The sequence below is a fragment of the Budorcas taxicolor genome, chromosome 6 (genome assembly GCF_023091745.1).
Source record: "Budorcas taxicolor isolate Tak-1 chromosome 6, Takin1.1, whole genome shotgun sequence".
In the NCBI taxonomy this organism is placed as follows: Eukaryota; Metazoa; Chordata; class Mammalia; order Artiodactyla; family Bovidae; genus Budorcas; species Budorcas taxicolor.
In genome coordinates, this window is record NC_068915.1 from 113,133,892 (window position 1) to 113,154,981 (window position 21,090).

A 21,090-nucleotide genomic window follows, 5' to 3' on the forward strand; every position below is an offset into this window, starting at 1 on the left:
CATGCTGGTGCGCCTGCGTGTGCGGGTAGGCGGCGCGGGACTCGGCGTCCAGGGTCCTGGGAGGCTGTGGACAGTCTTGTCACGGAGACCGTCGTCGCGCCCTGTGGACTGGAGACGGTGCAGCCCTGGGTCCCTGTCAGCCCTGGTGGTGTCGTTCCCTTCAGTGCAGGGACGCGTCCCCTCCGTTTCCGTGCTGTTTCTGCTCTGCAGTCAGAGACTGCGGGGAGGCCAGCAGCGGAGGTCCCGGTGCTGCCGGCGGAGGACGCGCTCGATTCCCTGCAGCGGGGCTTCTGCCCTCCCGCCCAGGGCCCTTCCCTGGGGTGGCCGGTCCTCCTCGCCGCCTCGAGCCCTCATCACCCCTGCTGGCGGCCTCCCTTGGGAGGCGGGCTGCGTGTCCTGCTCAGCCGCCCCTCCCCTGACTGCCAGCACCCCCTTCCAGGAGGCCCTGGGGGCCCCTCCCCTGCTCAGAGATTTCCTGTCTCATCCTCAGTCCTGAGCTCCGATTTGTCCAGATTTTCTCTGTTGCCTTGAGCCTGCATGGGGGCCCATCTGTGGGCCCCACCCTTGGAGGTGGCCGGCTCCCCCTGGCCTTGGCTGGGCCCCAGCCTGCCCCCTCCTCTCATGTACTTGTCCCCTTGAGGACACACGTGGTGGAAGGACCACTGCCTTTTCCAGCGGCACGTGCACGCTCTCAGCCGCTGGGACCCAGGAATGGGCTACACCGTGGTCACAGAGCTCGCCTGGGGACACCCCCAGGGATCCAGACACGTCTTCCTTCCAGGCCCTGTTGGACTGGCAGGAGCAGCCCCACATGTGGGCGTCTCCGAGGGTGTCTCTCAGCCCCATGTTAGGACCGCAGCACAGGGGCTGAAGGCACAGGTTGGCCTGGGGGCTCGCCCTGCCCCTGGCCCCCGGAGTGGGTCCTGTGATGGGCAGAGGTGCGTCCTTGGCTCCACCTGGCTCCTGGGCCCAGCAGCCAGCTCCACGCCAGTCTCCCCGTGACCGTGACCTGAAAGGGCAGCAGAGGGCGGGAGCTGGCTGGGCTCCCTGCTCCCCGCGCCGGCGCCGGAGCTGCAGGTGACACGCAGCTGAAGCTCGGAGGGAGTCCTTTCTGCTCGGAGCTCCTGGGTACTTGTGGTGACCTCAGCATCACAAAAAATAATACATCCAAAGATCCAGTTTACAGACCCTTCAAAAATCATGGCCTGTAATGTATAGCCTAAGCTCTTATGCTGAAAATAATTATGCAACTCTGATTTTTTTTTGTTTTTGGCCTCTCCAGGTGGCATGTGGGATCTTTGTTCCCCAACCAGGGATGGAACCCATGCCCCGGCACTGAAAGTGCAGAGTTGTAACCTCTGGACCGCCAGGGAGGTGTCCCACCACTTTGAGTTTTGATAAGCTTTATCTGCACTCTGTGTGGACAGTATGTAGCCTTAGCAGTGGACAGAGAAACCAAGGTTTCTGTTGCTCTTGGTTCACTTCCTGTCAGCCGTCTTCAGTGCCTAGCACTGCGATTGACACTCAGCCGCCCGGGTCACAAAGCCCACAGTTCCTTTGCATTTCCCCGTGTCCAGTGGCCTCTGAGTGGTTCTCTGCTGTTACCCCCAACACCCTTAGCGACTCCCGTCCCTGCAGTCTGGTCAGGGTCCTCGAGAAGGCGGGCCTCTCGTCCCTGGCCCTCTCCTTTCCGGGTGCCTTTGATTTCCTCACCTTTGTCCCTTGACACCCAGTTCTCTTCCCCAGAGGCACCTCCTCTCTTTAGCAAAATGTAAGCCGTTAGAACCCAAGCTCTGAATGCCCAAATTCTTAGAACCCTTCTGGGTGCCAAAGGATTCAGCGTGGTTTTAAATGTGGGCCTGGATTATCAAACAGGTTGGGCCTGGAGACACCTCAAACTTCATTTCTTACAAATATAAATAGACATTGCCTTGGGGATATGAAACCAACTTCTGAATAGGTTCCATTATAAACCACAAGAGAAAAGCAAGGAAGAATACAAAGAACCTTTTTTGAAAGTTTTTGTAACATTTGGGGGATATAATTTTAAATTTACAGAGACTTTGCAAGAAAAATATAAGGAACTTCCATATATCCTTTACCCCAATTCACTAGTTGTTTACCTTTCATTCCTGTTGTTTTATTCATTCTGTGAACAAGGCATCTGTTCTACATAAGTGCATGCGAATTTCGGGGAAGCATTAGAAGAGGCTGTTGGAGATATGCCCCTTTGTTGTTGTTCGGTCGCTCAATCATATCGTCGCTTTGCGACCCCATGGACTGCAGCATGCCAGGCTTCCCTGTCCTTCACTATTTCCTGGAGCTTCTCAGACTCATGTCCATTGAGTTGGTGATGCCATCCAACCATTTCATCCTCTGTTGTCCTCTTCTCCTGCCCTCAATCTTTTTCAGCATCAGGGTCTTTTCCAATGAGTCAGTTCTTCGTATCAGTTGGCCAGAATTTTGGAGCATCAGCTTCAACATCAATCTTTCCAATGAATAATCAGGGTTGATTTCCTTAGGATTGACTGGTTTGATCTCCTTGCAGTCCAAGGGACTCAAGAGTCTTCTCCAACACCACAGTTCAAAAACATCAGTTCTTCGGCCCTCAGCCTTCTTTATGATCCAACTCTCACATCCATACATGACTACTGGAAAAACCATTGCTTTGACTGTATGGACCTTTGTCGGCAAAGTAATATCTCTGCTTTTTAATATACTGTTTAGGTTTGTCATAGCTTTTCTTCTAAGGAGCAAGCGTCTTTTTAATTTTATGGCTGCAGTCACCGTCTGCAATGATTTTGGAGCCCAAGAAAATAAAGTCAGTCACTGCTTCCAGTTTCCCCATCTGTTTGCCATGAAGTGATGGGACCAGATGCCATGATCTCATTTTTTTTGAATGTTGAGTTTTAAGCCAGCTTTTTCATTCTCCTTTCACCTTCATCAAGAGGCTCTTTAGTTCTTCTTCACTTTGTGCCATTAGAGTGGTGTCATCTGCATATCTGAGGTTATTGAGATTTTTCCCAGCAATCTTGATTCCAGCTTGTGCTTCATCCAGCCCAGCATTTCGCATGATGTACTCTGCATACAAGTTAAATAAGCAAGGTGACAATGTACAGCCTTGTTGTATTTCTTTCCCAATTTGGAACCAGTTCATTGTTCCATGTAAGATTCTAGCTATTGCTTCTTGACCTGCATACAGGTTTCTTAGGAGGCACGTAAGGTGGTCTGGTATTCCCATCTCTTTAAGAATTTTCCACAGTTTGCTGTGATCCACAGAGTCAAAGGCTTTAGCATAGTCAATGAAGCAGATGTTTTTATCAAATTCTCTTGCTTTCTGTATGATCCAACGTAAAGTATACCAGAAGGGCACTCTCTTCTGTAACCATAGCAGTTAGCAAGACCAGGAAATGTAATATTACCCCAGGGCTATTCTGTTCTGTCATCTGTGTTCACATTGCACCAGCTGTCCCGGTAGTCTTCTTTATACCTTTTTGGCCTGTGGTCCAGGGTGTGGTACAGGGTCCACCTGCTGCTGTTGCTGTTCAGTTGCTGAGTTGTGTCTGTTTCTTTGCGACCCTATGGACTGCAGCACTCCAGGCTTCCCTGTCCTTCAGTGTCTCCTGGAGTTTAATCACACTCATGTTCTGAGTCCATCTCATCCTCTATCACCTCCTCCTCCTCCTGCCTTTAATTGTCAGGTCTCTGTGTGTGTGTGCTGTGCTGAGTCGCTTCATGTCCTGTCAGATTCTTCGCAACCCTGTAGACTGTACCCCACCAGGCTCCTCTGTCCGTGGGATAATCGAGGCAAGAACACCGGCATGGGTTGCCGTGCCCTCCTCCAGGGGATCTGCCCACCCAGGGGCAGCACCCGTGTCTCTCATGTGAACTGCACTGGCAGGTGGTTCTTTACCACTAGCACCACCTGGGAAGCCCCCAGGTCTCCTTAGCCTCCTTTTAATCTGGAACAGTTCTTTTTTCTTTGTCAGCTGAGAAAAATGCAGCACCTAAAAGCTGAGAATTCTGTTTTATTAGGTGGCCTTACTGAGAACTAAGCCTGGGAAGGCAGCCTCTCTGATAGCTCTGATGGACTGTTCCAGAGAGATAAGCAAGGAACCTGGGTATAGAGGAGTTTTTGAGGAAGAAAACAAAAACAAAAAACAACGTAGTGGAACATCAAAACATGACTGGTAATCACAAAAAACAGCCAGCTTGCGCTCGTGACTGTAGAGCTCTTCTGTGTATGGGAGGACGCAGCAGTCTGGGCTGACTGACATCAGTCCTTTGAAATACGTCATTACTACATGGGGCCAGTATCCTGGCTTTCTGTATCTTGAACCCCCTCCCCCCTCAGGGTGCACTGTTAGAGATGGCTACAGTGGCTGATGGCTGGGTGGGAGGCAACGTTCTTTGTTTACGAAAATGATAGGCGGTGTTTTTTGTCCACTTGGGACACTGCCATTTTCAGAGTCAGATGTATTGTTTCATCGGCTGTCCCTCTGTTTCGGTGTGTTTGTGTTTCCTCATGGTGATATTCTGGTGGTGCATTTTTTGGCAACTACGATCAACCTGGTGTGGTGTTCTCAGCATCAGAGGAGGTGACCTGCGCTCTCCATCCTGACGGTGAGGATGCCCACTGTGATCACTTGGCTAGTGAGGTGTCTCCACTGTGAAGTTAATTAATTTTGTCTTTGTATTTAACTAGTAATTTGTGGGAGATGCTTTCAAACTGTGTAATGATGCTTTTCTTCTTCCAGCTTCCACCTACCAGTTTTAGCATCCACTGGCTAATCCGTAAGCCCATCAGGCTTTCTCTGCTTGCTGCTGCTGTTGAGTTGCTAAGTCACGTGCGACTCTCTGCGACCCCGGGACTGTAGCCCGCCAGGCTCCTCTGTCAGTAGGATTTCTCAGGAAAGAATACTTATCTGGGGCATTCTAAGACTTTTCCTTCCACCTTCACTCGTGGATTCATTTTCCTGTTTGTATCCATATCCATTTGGGCTCATGGATTTCTTTTTTTATTGGGTGGGTTATAATCCCTTGTTCTCATTATGTATCTTGATGATTACATTCCAGATTTAGTCAGCAAGAGCCCTCTCAAGCCGGGTACTGTTTTTGTTAAACCTGTCGCAGTATTTCTTTGAGCACCTTCTTTCTAGCACACAAGATGCTTCATGCTTATCTTAAACTTTCCAGTGAGACCTAGAAACCATTCATTTTCAATGAATGAACCAATACAGTGTGTTCCAAAACAGTTTATTTTGTAGCACCATTGAGAATTTATTTGTGTTATTTCGGTTTGTTTACATGTTGTTGTGAGAGAAGATCATGTGGCTGTCTCATGAGTGGCTTTCTTTTTATGATACATGGAGACTTTATAAATAGATAATATAGATTTACCTTATAGATAATTTAAACTAACTTAGAGGTTCAGGACTAAAGCAGCTGTTATCCTTTGAGCACTGATCATGTACCTGTAACTTTAATTCATATAGTGACCCTTGTTAAACATAAGGAAACTGAGTCTCAGAGAGGTTAATCTACAGATCAGAGTCACACAGCTAGTGAGTGACTGAGCCAGGGTTTCAGTGCAGTTTGGTCTGACTTCAAAGCTCACTTTTTCCGGATATGCTTTGTTATGCTGTAATGCATATCCTTACTCTCGATGATAGAACTTGTACATATTTTCATTGAACTACAAAAAGCTTACTTGTTGTGGTTCAAGAGCTTTTCACCTGCTTCATAATTCCGTGTCCACATGAAAATCAAGTCTGCAGAATTAAAGTCTGTGATTCAGCACATTGATCTCTCAGAGGAAAGTCTGCCTGTTTTCACTAGAGGGATTCAGCAGTCCTAGTGTTTCTGTAAGTATCCAGCAATGCCCTAACTCTTTCATTTTCTTATTACAGGAATTTGCTTGCTAGGAAACAGAATGCAAGACTTGACAAACAAAATGACTTGGGATGGAAGTTATTTGGAAAAGTACCGCTCGGAGACAATGCTCAGAAAGATTCAAAGAAGTTGCAAAAGGTATACAAGATACAAAGACACAGAAATATGGGGTACAGCATCTGTTTATGAGCCTTGCATAAATGCCCATTATTAAGGCTTTGAAATTGGAAAGCTTTGTTTTAACTTGCATGCTAAGTACCTGCTATTTAACTCTGTCTTCAGAACGTGGGTGACTTCAACTTTTTTCTTACAGCTTGTATGCGCACATGGGAGAGTTGAGACGGCTGGGCTTTAGAACTTGATTAAATTTAATCAGTTTTTTCCCGATAAGAGTTACAAATGTGATCAAATTTTTACTAATTGTATTTGATATTAAAGAATTCTCCCTTCCTGATCCCAAGGGCTTTAGCTGTTTCAGTTCAGTTCAGTTTGGTCGCTCAGTCGTGTCTGACTCTGTGACCCCATGAATCGCAGCACGCCAGGCCTCCCTGTCCATCACCAACTCCCGGAGTCAACCCACACCCATGTCCATCGAGTCGGTGATGCCATCCAGCCATCTCATCCTCTGTTGTTCCCTTCTCCTCTTGCCCCTAATCCCTCCCAGCATCAGGGTCTTTTCCAATGAGTCAACTCTTCGCATTAGGTGGCCAAAGTATTGAAGTTTCAGCTTCAGCATCAGTCCTTCCAATGAACACTCAGGCTGTTTAGAACTTGATTAAATTTAATCAGTTTTTTTCCAATAAGAGTTACAAATGTGATCAAACTTTTTAATTGTGTCTGGTATTAAATAATTCTCCCTTCTTGGGACTTACCCATTCCTGTGCCGCCTAGGAGCAGGGCAGCTGGGGCCTTTGTTACCCAGGCTGCCGTGTGACCCCCTTCCCCTCGCTGGTGGAGGCTGCCCACCTGTCCTGGGAGAGAGGGTGGGGTTCAGGGTCAGACCAGGCCTGTGGTGTCTCACCACCGTGGGCTCCTTTGCCCCCCACGGCGGGGAGGGTGCTAGCCCAGGAGGCAGGTGCTCATCCTTCCAGGGAGAGAGCTCAAGCACAGACTCAGCAAGGCCGGCGGGTGTTTGTGGCCTCAGCCACCCCAACTGTGACCACTTGCATCTTCTGCTTGGCCCCAAGCCCCAGCCGTCCTGACAGTGGGGCGTTTGCCCAGTGCCGTGGCACCGCCAGTAGCTGGCCCCCAACCCCGCCCGAACCTTGGTTTTTTATCCACTGACACTTGTTCAGTAGACACTTCTCTAAGAGCCAGCCTCGTGCATGGCTCTGGAGTCGGAGAAATGGCACTGCCCCCAGGCTCCAGAGCACCCCTCTGGTGCGCAAAGGATTCCAAGGCAGGGCCACCGAGAGGGAGGCAGGGCCGCCATGGGGAACACACGCTGGGGTTAAATGAGTCATCATTTGGGTTTCTAGTTCATTTAAAACTCGCCACAACCTCATGAAGAAGTTCATTGCTGTCTTCATTTTACCAGAGGAGCCCTGGAGCAGACCGAGTGAGTGCGCAGCTGGAGGGCAGAGGGGCTGGAGGTCGGCCCCGGGCCTGCGGCTGCCAGGGCCCTCGCCTTGGCTCTTCCTCTGCAGGGCGTGCAGGGGGGCAGGTGCCAGGTGGCCCGGGCCCCGGGCTTCGTGCAGTGGGAGCCCAGGGAACAGGGGCGGGCAGTCCTCGTGGCGGGACGTGATGGGCTTGGAGCCCGCCCCGAACCTCGAGGCTGTGGGGAGCCCCCCACCAAGGGATTTACGCATGCAGGGAATGATGAGGCCCCCTGGCAAGCATGCGGCACTTGGACTTGTGCCGGTGAGAGAAGGGGGTCTGGCTCAGTGCCCATGGAAGTCGTGGGACTGTCAAGTCTTGTGGCCCCTCCAAGTATAGATGTGTTAGGTCCGGGGGTGCACTGTGTGGGGCTCTGGCTCAGACCACAGACTGGCTTTGTCCAGGTTTCATTGTTTATGTTTCGGCAAATTCACAGTGTTTCGAACGGTGTATAATGTTCCTTACAGCAGTTGTTGGGACCCAGGAGAATTGCAAAATAAATCAGTGTTGAAATTCATTTTTAGAGACTGTTACATTTTGAATGTGGATTACTTATTGTGTAGGCTGTTAAAATAATACACAATTAAAATGTATATTCACATTCAGAGATCAGCTCTGCCGTTTCTTAGGAAACTCAGTAGCTAAGCTGTTACAGAATTTTTGAAGAAATCTATGCTTTTCTAAAAAGCTATACTTTTTATGTACGTTTTGCTGCGTAGATGTTCCTGTGGCTCTTAATGCCACTTGCATCATGCTTGAGTTTCTCTGTTATCTTTGTCGTACCCCCCCTTTTTAAAGGCGAGTGTGGATTATGTTCTCAGAGGGTTTCTGTGAACTGAAGTGACTAGGTCAGCTAATTCTGTAGTAACCTGATACTGCAGAGAAGAGGGCCATCTGGCTCTGAGCATCAGTGATACAGAACGTAACGGCACCTGCATGCCTCATACAGCCCTGCCTCCGTCCTGTTTGCTCCAGCTTTGTGTCTGGGCCACCCATCCCTCACCCTGGGGCCTCCCCTGAGCTGGGAGGAAGATCCTGGGCACAGGCCGGAGCTGGCTGCTATCCAAGCTGTCGGTTCTCCCAGCCTCCCCTCCCCGATTCAGAGGGCCCGTCCCTGGGGCCTGAGTGTCCAGACTGGTGATCCCAGATGGTAGCAGTAGCTCTAGTTAGGGCTAAAACATAATTAAGATATTTCAGTTCAGCTCAGTCGTGTCCGACTCTTTGCGACCCTATGAACCACAGCACGCCAGGCCTCCCTGTCCATCACCAACTCCTGGAGTCACTCAGACTCATGTCCATCAAGTTGGTGATGCCATCCAGCCATCTCATCCTCTGTTGTCCTCTTCTCCTCCTGCCCCCAATCCCTCCCAGCATCAGAGTCTTTTCCAATGAGTCAACTCTTCGCATGAGGTGGCCAAAGTACTGGAGTTTCAGCTTTAGCATCATTCCTTCCAAAGAAATCTCAGGGCTGATCTCCTTCAGAATGGACTGGTTGGATCTCTTTGCAGTCCAAGGGACTCTCAAGAGTCTTCTCCAACACCACAGTTCAAAGGCATCAATTCTTCAGCGCTCAGCCTTCTTCACAGTCCACAACTCTCACATCCATACATGACCACAGGAAAAACCATAGCCTTGACTAGACAGACCTTTGTTAGACTCTTAATTCCTTTCCCCTTTCTCTTTGGGAATATTTTGTACCTGAGTAGAAGTGGCCTCCTGTGGCGATTTAAAAACATGGACTTTGGAGTCAGACTTGCTGGGTTTGGGTCCCCGCTCTGCCTCACACATGGGCCTCCTGCTGCCTACCCGACAGCTCCCTCTGGACGTCTGGTAGGCCTTCCCTGATGAACAAGCACCAAAGCTGAACTCTGATTTTCTTTTTTTCTGATCTGTCAGACCTGTGCCCTTTGCAGCTTCCCCCATTTTCGTAGATGACAGCCTTTCTGGTCAGCTTTAGAACTGCTGGACTTCTCTTCCTGACACCGCCCTTCCAGCCTGACAGGTATTTTGTTTGTGTTTATATGCTGTGGGTGGGGCAAATCTGATGTGCAGTCAGGTTTGAGAAGTAGTGACTTGCTGGAAAATTCTGAACCTCTGCTCCAATGAATTCGCATGGACAAAGTCTTACTAAAGAGGTGTTCCTGGCGTAGCTGGCAGAGGTGGCTGTGGCAAGTGGTCTCCCAGTTGCTCATGTTTTGGGGAATAGGGAGTGGAAGCCTTATATAAGCTAGTCACGCTCACCTGGTTATGGGCTTCCTCGGTGGCTCAGATGGTAAAGAATCCGCCTGCAGTGTGGGAGGCCCAGGTCAGTCTCTGCATTGGGAAGATCCCCTGGAGAAGGGAATGGCACCCCACTCCAGTATTCTTACCTAGAAGATTCCATAGATAGAGGAGGCTGGTGGGCTACAGTCCATGGGGTCCCAAAGAGCCGGACATGACTCATGACTTCCCTGGTGGCTCAGACGGTAAAGCGTCTGCCTACAATGCGGGAGACCCAGGCTCAATCCCTGGGTCGGGAAGATCTCCTGGAGAAGGCAATGGCATCCCACTCCAGTATTCTTGCCTGGAGAATACCAGGGACAGAGGAACCTGGTAGGCTACAGTCCATGGGGTCCCAAAGAGTTGGGCATGGCTAAGCGACTTCACTTTCACTTCAGCGACTAACACTTTGACTTGGTTATAGTAATGTGTAGAAGATGTATAAGAATATTAGGAAATAAAATAACACTTGAAATCTTACTGCCCCCAAATGATGACTGTTTGTATTTTGGTGTTTTTCCTTTCAGTATTTTTCCATGTGCTCTGCTTTTCTTTTCTTTAAAGAAAAGACCATTTGAAGAGTGATAGCGAGTCTTTGTAATTTGAGTACATGTCAGAGGGACTCCGGACTGTGAACCCCTGGGATGATGCTTCAGAACGGAGTCTGTGACTCTTTGAGGCCTCGTGCTGTGTACACAGATGTGAGGGACTGTCAGTGTTGTCAGAAAGTGAGGCTGAGCAGCAGGCTTCAGTCCTGGGTGGGCTCTGAGGCAGACGCTGCTTGTGGCAAAGACAGCAGCAGGAGGGGCAAGCTTGCAGGCTTCACCGTCCTGGACAGAACTGTCAGGGGAGCAAACACGAGTACATGTGTTGGGGTTCGTATAACCTGGGATGTCTTCGGTGGCCTTCTGGAATTTCAAGTCAGCTCTTAGATGTGAAAGAGAGAATCCCAGAAGAAAGCAAAACCAGGACAACTTAAAAGTGACATTCATTCTCACCTCTGGGTTCTCAGGAAATTATGAATGATCATGAACTGCAGAAAGGAAAAGCCTTGAGTACTCACTGCAGGCAACGGGTGGCTGGCCTGCAAGTATATTCTAAAACAATTTAATTTCATTTTAAAAGGAAACCTTTCTTCATTCTTATAATCCCTTATGCATTTGGAAAATGAGTTTCAACTAGTTTACAAAAAAGATCAGGTCTCAGTTACGGATAAGAAGAACGAAGCATACTCTAAAGTGTCTCTCCCAGTGAAGGGAGCCGTACCGCTCGAACATAAACGTAGTACCTGGAGCAGCGGTGTGGGGTTCTAGAAAGGAAGTAGGAGCAGGTGGTTTGGAGAGGAAGACTGGAAGCCCTGCTGAACGGGCCACACTCCCCACTCTCTGCGTCCTCTGGTACCCCCAGCTTGACACAGGGTAGTATACATAAGGGCTGACTGTGTCTCAAATCTTGCAAAAGATATAAACCTGCAGATTCGGGAGGCCAGGAGGCTCAGTGAGCTCCAGACAGGATGAACTCACAAAGTCAGTGCCCAGACATTTCATAACCATGCTGCTTGAAATGTAGACAAAGAAAAAAAATCTTAGAAGCAGCCAGAGAAAGTATATCACTTACTGGGGAGGGGCAGTTTGGATGACTTGCTTTTCCCATCAGAAACCGAGGAGGCCACCAGGAAGTGAAACAGCATTTTTTAAAGCGCTGAAAGGAAAGAACTTCTCGTTGCTCAGTCCCTGAGTCGAGTCTGACTCTTTGCAACCCCATGGCCTACAGCACACCAGGCTCCTCTGTCCTTCACATCACCCGGAGTTTGCTCAGACTCATGTCCATTGAGTCACTGATGCCATCCAACCGTCTCGTTCTCTGACTGCCTCTTCTTTCCCTGCTCCTCTTCATCTTCCCCACATCCGGGTCTTTTCCAATGAGTTGGCTCTTCGCATCAGGTGGTCAAAGTATTGGAGCTTCAGCTTTAGCATCAGTCCTTCCAGTGAATATTCAGGACTGATTTCCTTTAGGATAGACTGGTTGGATCTTCTTGCAGTACAAGGGACTCTCAAGAGTCTTCTCCAACACCACAATTCAAAAGCATCAATTGTTCGGCACTCAGTTTTCTTTATGGTCCAACTCTCACATCCATACATGACTACTGGAAAAACCATAGCTTTGACTATACGGATCTTTGTTGGCAAAGTGATGTCTTTGCTTTTTAATACTTTAACTCTTTTTAATGTCTAGGTTTGTCATAACTTTCTTTCCAATGAGCAAGCGTGTTTTTTAATTTCATGGCTGCAGTAACTGTCCACAGTGATCTGGAGCCCAAGAAAATAAAATCTGTCACTACTTCCACATTTTCCCTTTCTATTTGCCATGAAGTGATGGGACCAGATGCCATGATCTTAGTTTTTTGAATGTTGAGTTTAAAACCAGCTTTTTCACTCTCCTCTTTCACCCTCATTAGGAGGCTCTGTAGATACTCTTCTCTTTCTGCCATTAAAGTGGTATCATCTGCGTATCTGAGGTTGTTGATATTTCTCCTAGCAATCTTAATTCCAGCTTGTGCGTCATCAATCCTGGCATTTCTCATGATGTACTCTGCATACAAGTTAAATAACCAGGGTGACGATATACAGCCTTGTTGTACTCCTTTCCCAATTTTGAACCAGTCTGTTCCATGTCCGGTTCTAACTGTTGCTTCTTGAACCACATACAGGTTTCTCAGAGATGGGTAAGGTGGTCTGCTGTTCCCATCTGTTTAAAAATTTTCCACAGTTTGTTGTGATCCACACAGTCAAAGGCTTTAATGTAGTCAGTGAAGTAGATAGAAGTAGATGTTTTTCTGGAATTCCCCTCCTTTCTCTGTGATCCAGTGGATGTTGGCAATTTGACTCTGTTCTTCTGCCTTTTCTAAATCCAGCTTGAACATCTGGAAGTGCTTGGTTCCTGTACTATTGAAGCCTAGCTTGGAGAATTTTGCACATTACTTTGTTACTGTGTGAGATGAGTCCAGTTGTGCAGTAGTTTCAACATTCTTTGGCATTGCCTTTCTTTGGGATTGAAATGAAAACTGACCTTTTCCAGTCCTGTGGCCACTGCTGAGTTTTCCAAATTTGCTCGCATATTGAGTGCAGCACTTTCACAGCATCATCTTTTAGGACTTGAAATAGCTCACCTGGAATTCCATCACCTCCACTAGCTTTGTTCGTAGTGATGCTTTCTAAGGCCCACGTGACTTCACGCTAGGATGTCTTACTCCAGGTGAGTGACCACACCATCATTGTTATCCTGGTCATTAAGACCATTTTTGTACAGTTCTGTGTATTCTCTCCACCTCTTCGTATTAATCTCTTCTACCTGCTAGGTCTTTACCGTTTCTGTCCTTTATTGTGCCCATCCTAGCTTGAAATGTTCCCTTGATATCCTCGATTTCCTTGAAGAGATTTCTATTCTTTCCCATTCTGTTGTTTTCCTCTACTTCTTTGCATTGTTTGTTTAAGAAGGCCTTCTTATCTCTCCTTGCGATTCTCCGGAACTCTGCATTCAGTTGGGTGTATCTTTCCCTTTCTGCCTTCCTTTTTACTTTTCTTCTTTCCTTAGCTATTTGTAAGGCCTGCTCAGACAACCGGTTGCTTCACCTTGCATTTCTCTTTCTTTGCAGTGGTTTTGGTCCCTGCCTCCTGTACAGTGCTATGAACCTCTGTCCATAGTTCTTCAGGCACTCTGTCTACCAGGTCTGATCCCTTGAATGTATTTGTCACTTCTACTGTCTAATCATAAGGGATTTGATTTAGATCATGTCTGGATGGCCTAGTGGTTTCCCTACTTTCTTAAATTTAAGCCTGGATTTTGCAACAAGGAGCTAATGATCTGAGCCACAGTCAGCTCCATGTCTTGTTTTTGCTGACTTATATAGATCTCCTCCATCTTCAACTGCAAAGAATATAACCAATCTGATTTCGGTATTGACCATCCGGTGATGTCCATGTGTAGAGTCTTCTCTTGTGTTGGTGGCAAAGGATGTTCACTATGACCAGTGTGTTCTCTTGACAAGACTCCATTAGCCTTTGCCCTGCTTCATTTTATACCCCAAGTCCAAACTTCCTTGTTACTCCAGGTATTTCTTGCATTCTAGTGCCCTCTAATGAAAAGGACATCTTTTTTTGGTGTTGTAGGTCTTGTAGGTCTTCATAAAACCGGTCAACTCCAGCTTCTTCGGCATTCGTGGGCAGGGCATAGACTTGCATTACTGTGACGTTGAATGGTTTTCCTTGGAAACGATCATTCTGTCATTTTTAAGATAGCCCCCGAGTTCTGCATTTCAGACTCTTGTTGACTATGATGCTGCTTCATTTCCTCTAAGGGATTCTTGCCCACAGTAGTAGATATAATGGTCATCTGAGTTAAATTCACCCACTCCTGCCCATTTTAGTTCACTGGTTCCTAAATTATCATGTTGATGTTCATTCTTGCCATCTCCTGCTTGACTACATCCAATTTACCTTGATTCATGAACCTATCATTCCAGGCTCCTATGTGGAACTGTCCGTTACAGCACCGGATTTTACTTTGACCGCCAGACACATCCACGTCTGAGCGTTGAGTCCATACTGGCCCAGCTGCCTCAGTCTTTCTAGAGCTGTCAGTAATGGCCCTCCGCTCTTCCCCAGTAGCATATTGGACACCCTCTGACCTGGGGGGTTGTTGATTTTCCAGTGTCATATCTTTTTGCCTTTTCATACTGTTCATGGGGTTCTCACGGCAAGAATACTGGAATGGTTTGCCATTCCCTGCTCCAGTGGGCCATGCTTCGTCAGAACTTTCCACTGTGACCCGTCCATCTTGGGTGGCCCTGCGTGACATGACTTATGGCTTTCTTGAATAATGCAAGCCTTTCTTAACCCAAGAAAAGCACTGTCAACCCCAAATTCTATATCCAGCAAAAATGCCCTCCAGCAGTGGAAGTAAAATAAAGACCTTTTCGGATAAAGGAAAACTGAGGGGATTTGTTGCCAGCAGATCTAAAAAAAATTACTGAAGGAAGTTTTCCAGACAGTAGGGACATTATACTAGAAGAGACCCGAAACATTAGGGAGGAAGAGGAACAGAAATGGTAAAAGTCCAGATGAGCACAACAGACCATTGTTCTCACAATGAGGTCTTTGAAATGTTTTGTTGAAAGCAGAAAGTATGTTGTTGTATGGGATTTTCAGCGTATGTTGATGTAGTATGTATTACAGATAGACCATGCAGGTGAAGAGGGTATGATGGTAATGTTTCTACATTCCACGTGAAGTGCTAAAATATTGATTCTAATTAGATTGTGAGAAATATATATTGTAAATCTCAGATCAACCACTAAACTTCACAAAGAGAGCGAAAAATGAAATATTTTAAAATGGAATTCTAAAAAAATAAGTTCCAGGAAGTGAAAGCAAGACAGGCAAGAGGAAATGTAGAAAGGAAAACTAGAAAACATAAGATGGACGGCTCAAATGTAAACGTGTCAACAATTACCTTAATACAAATGGTCTGAGCATACCAACTGTGTGTGACATTGTCAGAGTGGGTTCAGAAACAACGACCCAGCTATGTACCGTCTAAAATAAATTCACTCCAAATAGGAAACATGTAGTTATAATTAAAGGGTGCAAAAAGATACCACTGCCGTGAAGACACTAGTCAACATGCAGATGGAGTAAGATCAGGAAAAGTAGACTTCAGAGCGAAGAAATCACCAGGGACAGGTGGGATGTTGCCAGTGAAGACGTAGTCACACTGAGTGTGTGTCTAATAGCAGAGCTGCAAAGCACGCAGCCCAGAGCCTGACGGATCTGAGACAACTGGGCGCATCCAAGGTTACAACTGGAACGCCAGTGCCCCTCTGAGTAACTGACGGGGCTACTAGCAGAATGAGCCAGCCCCACCAGGGAGCCTCCCATCACTGAGCCAGGCTGCTGGGCGTTCGGAGAAGACTCCACACCCCAGCAGAGCACGACACACCTTTTCAAGCTCATGGGGATGGTCACCACGGTAGACCAAACCTGTGATATAAAAGAAGCTAAATTGGAAAGGACTCAGTTTATACAAAATATCTTCCCTCACCTCAGTGGAGTTATCTTCTTCTTATCTTTCTGATAAGAAGAACATCTCTCCACACTTGGAAATTAAACACGTAACATGCTTCTAAACCCCTGGAGAAGGAAATGCTAATCTCATCCATTATTGTTGCCTGGAGAATCCCGTGGACAGAGGAGCCCTGTGGGCTGTAGTCCATGGAGTCATAAAAGAGTTGATCACGCCTGAGCATATGCTTCCAGATAAGTTTTGGGACAATAAGAGAGTCACAAGGAAAATGAGAAAATATTTTGAACTGAACAAAAATACAGTCTATCAAACTTTGTGGGATGCAGTGCTTAGAAGGACATTTTAATTTTTTGGCCTCACTGTGTGGCTCATGGGACCTTAGTTCCCCAACCAGGGATCAGACTTGGGCCCTCAGCAGGGAAAGCCCAGTGTCTTAACCACTGGACTTCTGGGGAATTGCCCAAGAATGGAATTTATAGCATTAAGCCAGTTCGGTTAGAAAAGAGAAGAGTTCTCTAATTTTCTACCTTAAGAAACTGTAAAAGGAGCAAATAAACCCAAAACAAGCAAAAAGGAGAAAATAACACACATGAGAACAGAAGACACTGAGATTGAAAACAGAAATTAATAGAGAAACCACAAGCTGGTTCTCTGAAACGATCAACAAAATCAAACGTGAACAAAACTGACAGCAAGGAGGACCAAATTATCAGTAAGAGAAGTTAGAGGAGGAGACACTGCTGCAGACGCTGCAGAAATTAAAAGGATAAGAGAAATTAAAAGGATAACTCTTATTTATAAGAGTTATAAACAACTCTCCAAACATAAGTTTGATAGCTTAGATGGAATGATCCACTTCCTTGAAAGTCACACATCACCAAAGCTCATTCAGGATGCAATAGATAACCCAAATTGTGCTGTAATTATTAATGAAATGGAAATTGTAGTTCAAAACCTTCCAAAAAAGAAATCTCCAAGCCTAGAGGGGGTTTCATTGATGAGCTCTTCTAAATATTTAAAGAAAGACTGGGAGCTGACTGTGGCTCAGATCATGAACTCCTTATTGTCAAATTCAGACTTAAAGAAAGTAGGGAAAACCACTAGACCATTCAGGTATGTCCTAAATCAAATCCCTTATGATTGTACAGTGGAAGTCACAAATAGATTCAAGGGGTTACATCTGACAGAGCGCCTGAAGAACTACAGACAGAGGTTCGTGACATTGTACAAGAGGCAGGGATCAAGACCATCCCCAAGAAAAAGAAATGCAAAAACGCAAAATGGTGGTCTGAGGAAGGCTTACAAATAGCTGAGAAAACAAAAGTAGCTAAAGGCAACGAAGAAAAGGAAAGATACCCATCTGAATGCAGAGTTCCAATAAAATAGCAAGGAGAGATAAGAGAGCCTTCCTAAGTGATCAATGCAAAGAGATAGAGGAAAACAATAGAATGGGAAAGATTAGAGATCTCTTTAAGAAAATTAGAGATACCAAAGGAACATTTCATGCAAAGATGGGCACAGTAAAGGTCAGAAACAGTATGGACCTAACAGAAGCAGAAGATAAGAGGAGTGGCAAGAATACACAGAAGAGCTATACAGAAACGATCTTAATGACCTAGGTAACCATGTTGGTGTGATAACTCACCTAGGAACCAGACATTCTGGAGTCCAAAGTCAAGTGGGCCTTAGGAAGCATCACTATGAACAAAGCTAGTGGAGGTGATAGAATTCCAGCCGAGCTATTTCAAGTCCTAAAAGATGATGATGTGAAACTGCTGCACTCAATATGCCAGCAAATTTGGAAAACTCAGCAGTGACAACAGGACTGGAAAAGGTCAGTTTTCATTCCAGTCCCAAAGAAAGGCAATGCCAACTACTCCACAATTCCACTCATCTCACACGCTAGCAAAGGAATGCTCAAAGTTCTGTAAGCCAGGCTTCAGCAATACATGAACCTTGAACTTCCAGATGTTCAAGCTGGATTTAGAAAAGGCAGAGGAACCAGAGATCAAATTGCCAATATCCGCTGGATCATCGAAAAAGCAAGAGAGTTCCAGAAAAACATCTATTTCTGCTTCATTGACTATGCTAAAGCTTTTGACTGTGTGGATCACAGCAAACTGTGGAAAATTCTTAAAAAGATGGGAATACCAGACCACCTAACCTACCTTCTGAGAAATCTGTATGCAGGTCAGGAAGCAACAGTTAGAACTGGACATGGAACAACAGACTGGTTCCAAATCGGGAAAGGAGTATGTCAAGGCTGTATCTTGACATCCTGCTTATGTAACTTATATGCAGAGTACACATCATGAGAAATGCTGGGCTGGAGGAAGCACAAGCTGAAATCAAGATTGCCAAGAGAAATATCAATATCCCTAGATACGCAGATACCACCCTTATGGCAGAAAGTGAAGAACTAAAGAGCCTCTTGATAAAAGTGAAAGAGGAGAGTGAAAAAGCTGCCTTAAAACTCAGTATTCAAAAAACTGAGAACATGGCGTCCGTTCCCATCACTTCATGGCAAATAGATGGGGAAACAATGAAAACAGCAACAGACTTTATTTTCTTGGACTCCAAAATCACTGTAGATGGTGACTGCAGCCATGAAATTAAAAGACGCTTGCTCCTTAGAAGAAAAGCTATGACCAAGCTAGACAGCATATTAAGCAGTCATTACTTTGCCAACAAAGGTCCGTCCAAAGCTATGGTTTTTCCAGTAGTCATTTATGGATGTGAGAGTTGGACCATAAAGAAAGCTGAGTGCCGAAAAATTAATGCTTTTGAACTGTGGTGTTGGAGCAGATGCTGGAAAGTCCCTTGTATGGGAATGAGATCAAACCAGTCAATCCTAAAGGAAATCAACTGTGAATATTCATTGGAAAGACTGATGCTGAAGCTGAAGCTCCGGTATTTTGGCCATGTGATGCAAAGAACTGACTCACTGGAAAAGACCCTGATGCTGGGAACGATTGAAGTCAAGAGGAGAAGGGGACGACAGAGGATGAGATGGTTGGATGGTATCACCGACTTGATGGACATGAGTTTGAGCAAGCTTCGGACATTGGTGATGGACAGGGAAGCCTGGCGTGCTGCAGTCCATGGGGTTGCAAAGAGTCGGACATCACTAAGCCACTGAACTGAACTGAACCAGACCCACTTCCACAATATACATCTTAAGATAACAAGATTAGTCATAAGGTTCTTGTTAAGGAGAAACATGTCCTCAAGAAGATACATTGTTATATTGATCAAGACAAAGCAATGTAGAAAAAGTTTGTCCTTTTCTCCTCCTTGAGAGACCCGGACCCCTTTCTCCTTCTCAAGGGTTCCAGACCCCTTTCTTCTCCTTGGGGACTGCTTATCACCTACCCAAGAATTGACTGTCTCAGTCTCAGCAGGAGATTATCTCATAAAATGTCTGTGGTGGTTGTTTAGTCGCTAAGTTATGTCCGAGCTCTTGTGACCCCATGAACTGTATTCTGCCAGGCTCCTCTGTCCATGGGATCCTCCAGGCAAGAATACTGGAGTGGGTTGCGATTTCCTTCTCTAGGGGATCTTCCTGACCCAGGAATCGAACCCAGGGCTGCTGCATTGAAGGCAGATTCTTTACCGACTGAGCTACGAGTATAAAATGTCTAATTCTTATTATCTTGGATTTTAGAGAGGCAGCACGTTCTATATCAGGCTTTTCTATGAGGCATTTGTGGAAGAGAAGGAAAGGGGGAAGCGAGGAGAAAGGGAAATGGCAGTGTGGTCCTTTAGTTTGGACAGGTTTTGTTCTGTGCATGGATTGTCTCCTGTTGTCGTGGTGACAGTTAAGTCATCTGAGCAGTTTAGCTCTCTCGCCTCAGATGCCTTAGTATAAGCTGGATTCCGTGCCCGGTGCCTCTCCAGGTGTGGAAGTGATGCCTTCCCCCGTCAGTCCTAGAGGGCAGAACTCGGGGCACACTTCCAGCCTTTGCGCTGGGGCTCCCAGGGGGAGGTGGGAGCTCGAGGCCAGGAAACGGACGGGCCGATCTTTCCTGGGGCCGCAGACCCTGCTGGGGTCCGAGGGGTCAGGCCTGGGAGGGACTCTGAGCAGAGGGCGCCTTGTCTGTGTCCTGGTTCAGTCACTCGCAGTCAGTTGCGTGGCTTCAGGCCGCTGACTTGACTTTGCCTCTCTTAACCGGTGGCTCCTTCTCTGCAAAGATAATGCCCGTCTTGCCTGTGCTTGTGAAGGTTCAGTGGGAGGAAGTCTGGGTGGTAGTGGTCCCAGTGGCAGTAGTGGGTGGTGGTAGCCGCAGTAGTTCAGTGGTTAGAAGGCTCTGTGCTTCCACGGGCTCGACCCCTGGTACGCTGAGACCCTGTGTGCTGCGTGGTGCAGCCAAAACAGATAAAAGCTAATGCGCTCAGTTTGTGTTTCAGTGTGGGTGTTCCTGGAGCCGCGGTTGGTGTCCAGTGAGAGCTCAGTAAATGTCAGTGGCTTCTCGTGTTCTGGTCTCACCTCAGGGCTATACCTTTACTCCTGTGACTGGATAAAAATCTTAAAAAAGTAAATTAAAACAACTTTGCCACTGTCAGGAGTGTTCAGTGTGTTTTGGAAATTTGTAGTTGGCAAAATCAGTCTTGAATTCCATCTGAAACAGCTTAAAAAACAATTTTTTTTTACAAATTATAAAAAATAGTTCATGAAAAAAAACACTTATAGAATCCCCAAATGACAGAGGCATGCAGAGTTAACAGGAAAGCCCTCTTCACTTGAGACTCCGCGCCCTGCCTCCCTACCCTCCCTGGCCTTCCTCTGAGCCAGGGGACAGTGTATGCTTTGCTCGCGGGCACACGTTTGTGATAGAGCTGTGCAGCTTCTCTCTGGCGTGTCCACAATCGGCTCTCAGGAGAGTTGCCCAGTCTGACCCTGAAGATGCTGTGGCCGGGATTGTTCAGAGGGGACCGTCCGTCTTCTGAACCTGGTCTGTGACTGACTGTGGGCTCCGGTGATGGTATCTGCAGCTGAGTAGCCTGTTGAATAACCTGAACCAGAAAAGTGTGTTCCAGGCAAGCAGCTGAATCAAGGCCACTTCCGAGGAATATGTAGGGAGGTGGCCCTTGGGAGCTTTCAAATGCTCCTGTGCTTCCCTGAACAATTTAATATGTTGATATAAAAATATTGACAGCCACATAAAACTGCTTTTTTTTCCCACATCAATCTAATTCCCAATGGAAGATTGAGATTTTTAAAAGTATTTTGTAGTCTCTGAGCACTGTTGGGTCAGCAGGGGA

The 21,090-nt window shown here is 46.7% G+C and overlaps 1 protein-coding gene across 1 annotated transcript in view; it reads left to right on the forward strand.

Annotated features, from left to right (window-relative positions):
- TBC1D14 (TBC1 domain family member 14) overlaps window positions 1-21,090 on the forward strand; it is a 115,257-nt gene that overhangs the window by 45,308 nt on the left and 48,859 nt on the right. The window contains exon 3 of the mRNA XM_052641665.1: window positions 5,910-6,030. Within this exon, the coding sequence (XP_052497625.1) occupies window positions 5,910-6,030 (121 nt within the window). The remainder of the gene's footprint in view (window positions 1-5,909; window positions 6,031-21,090) is intronic.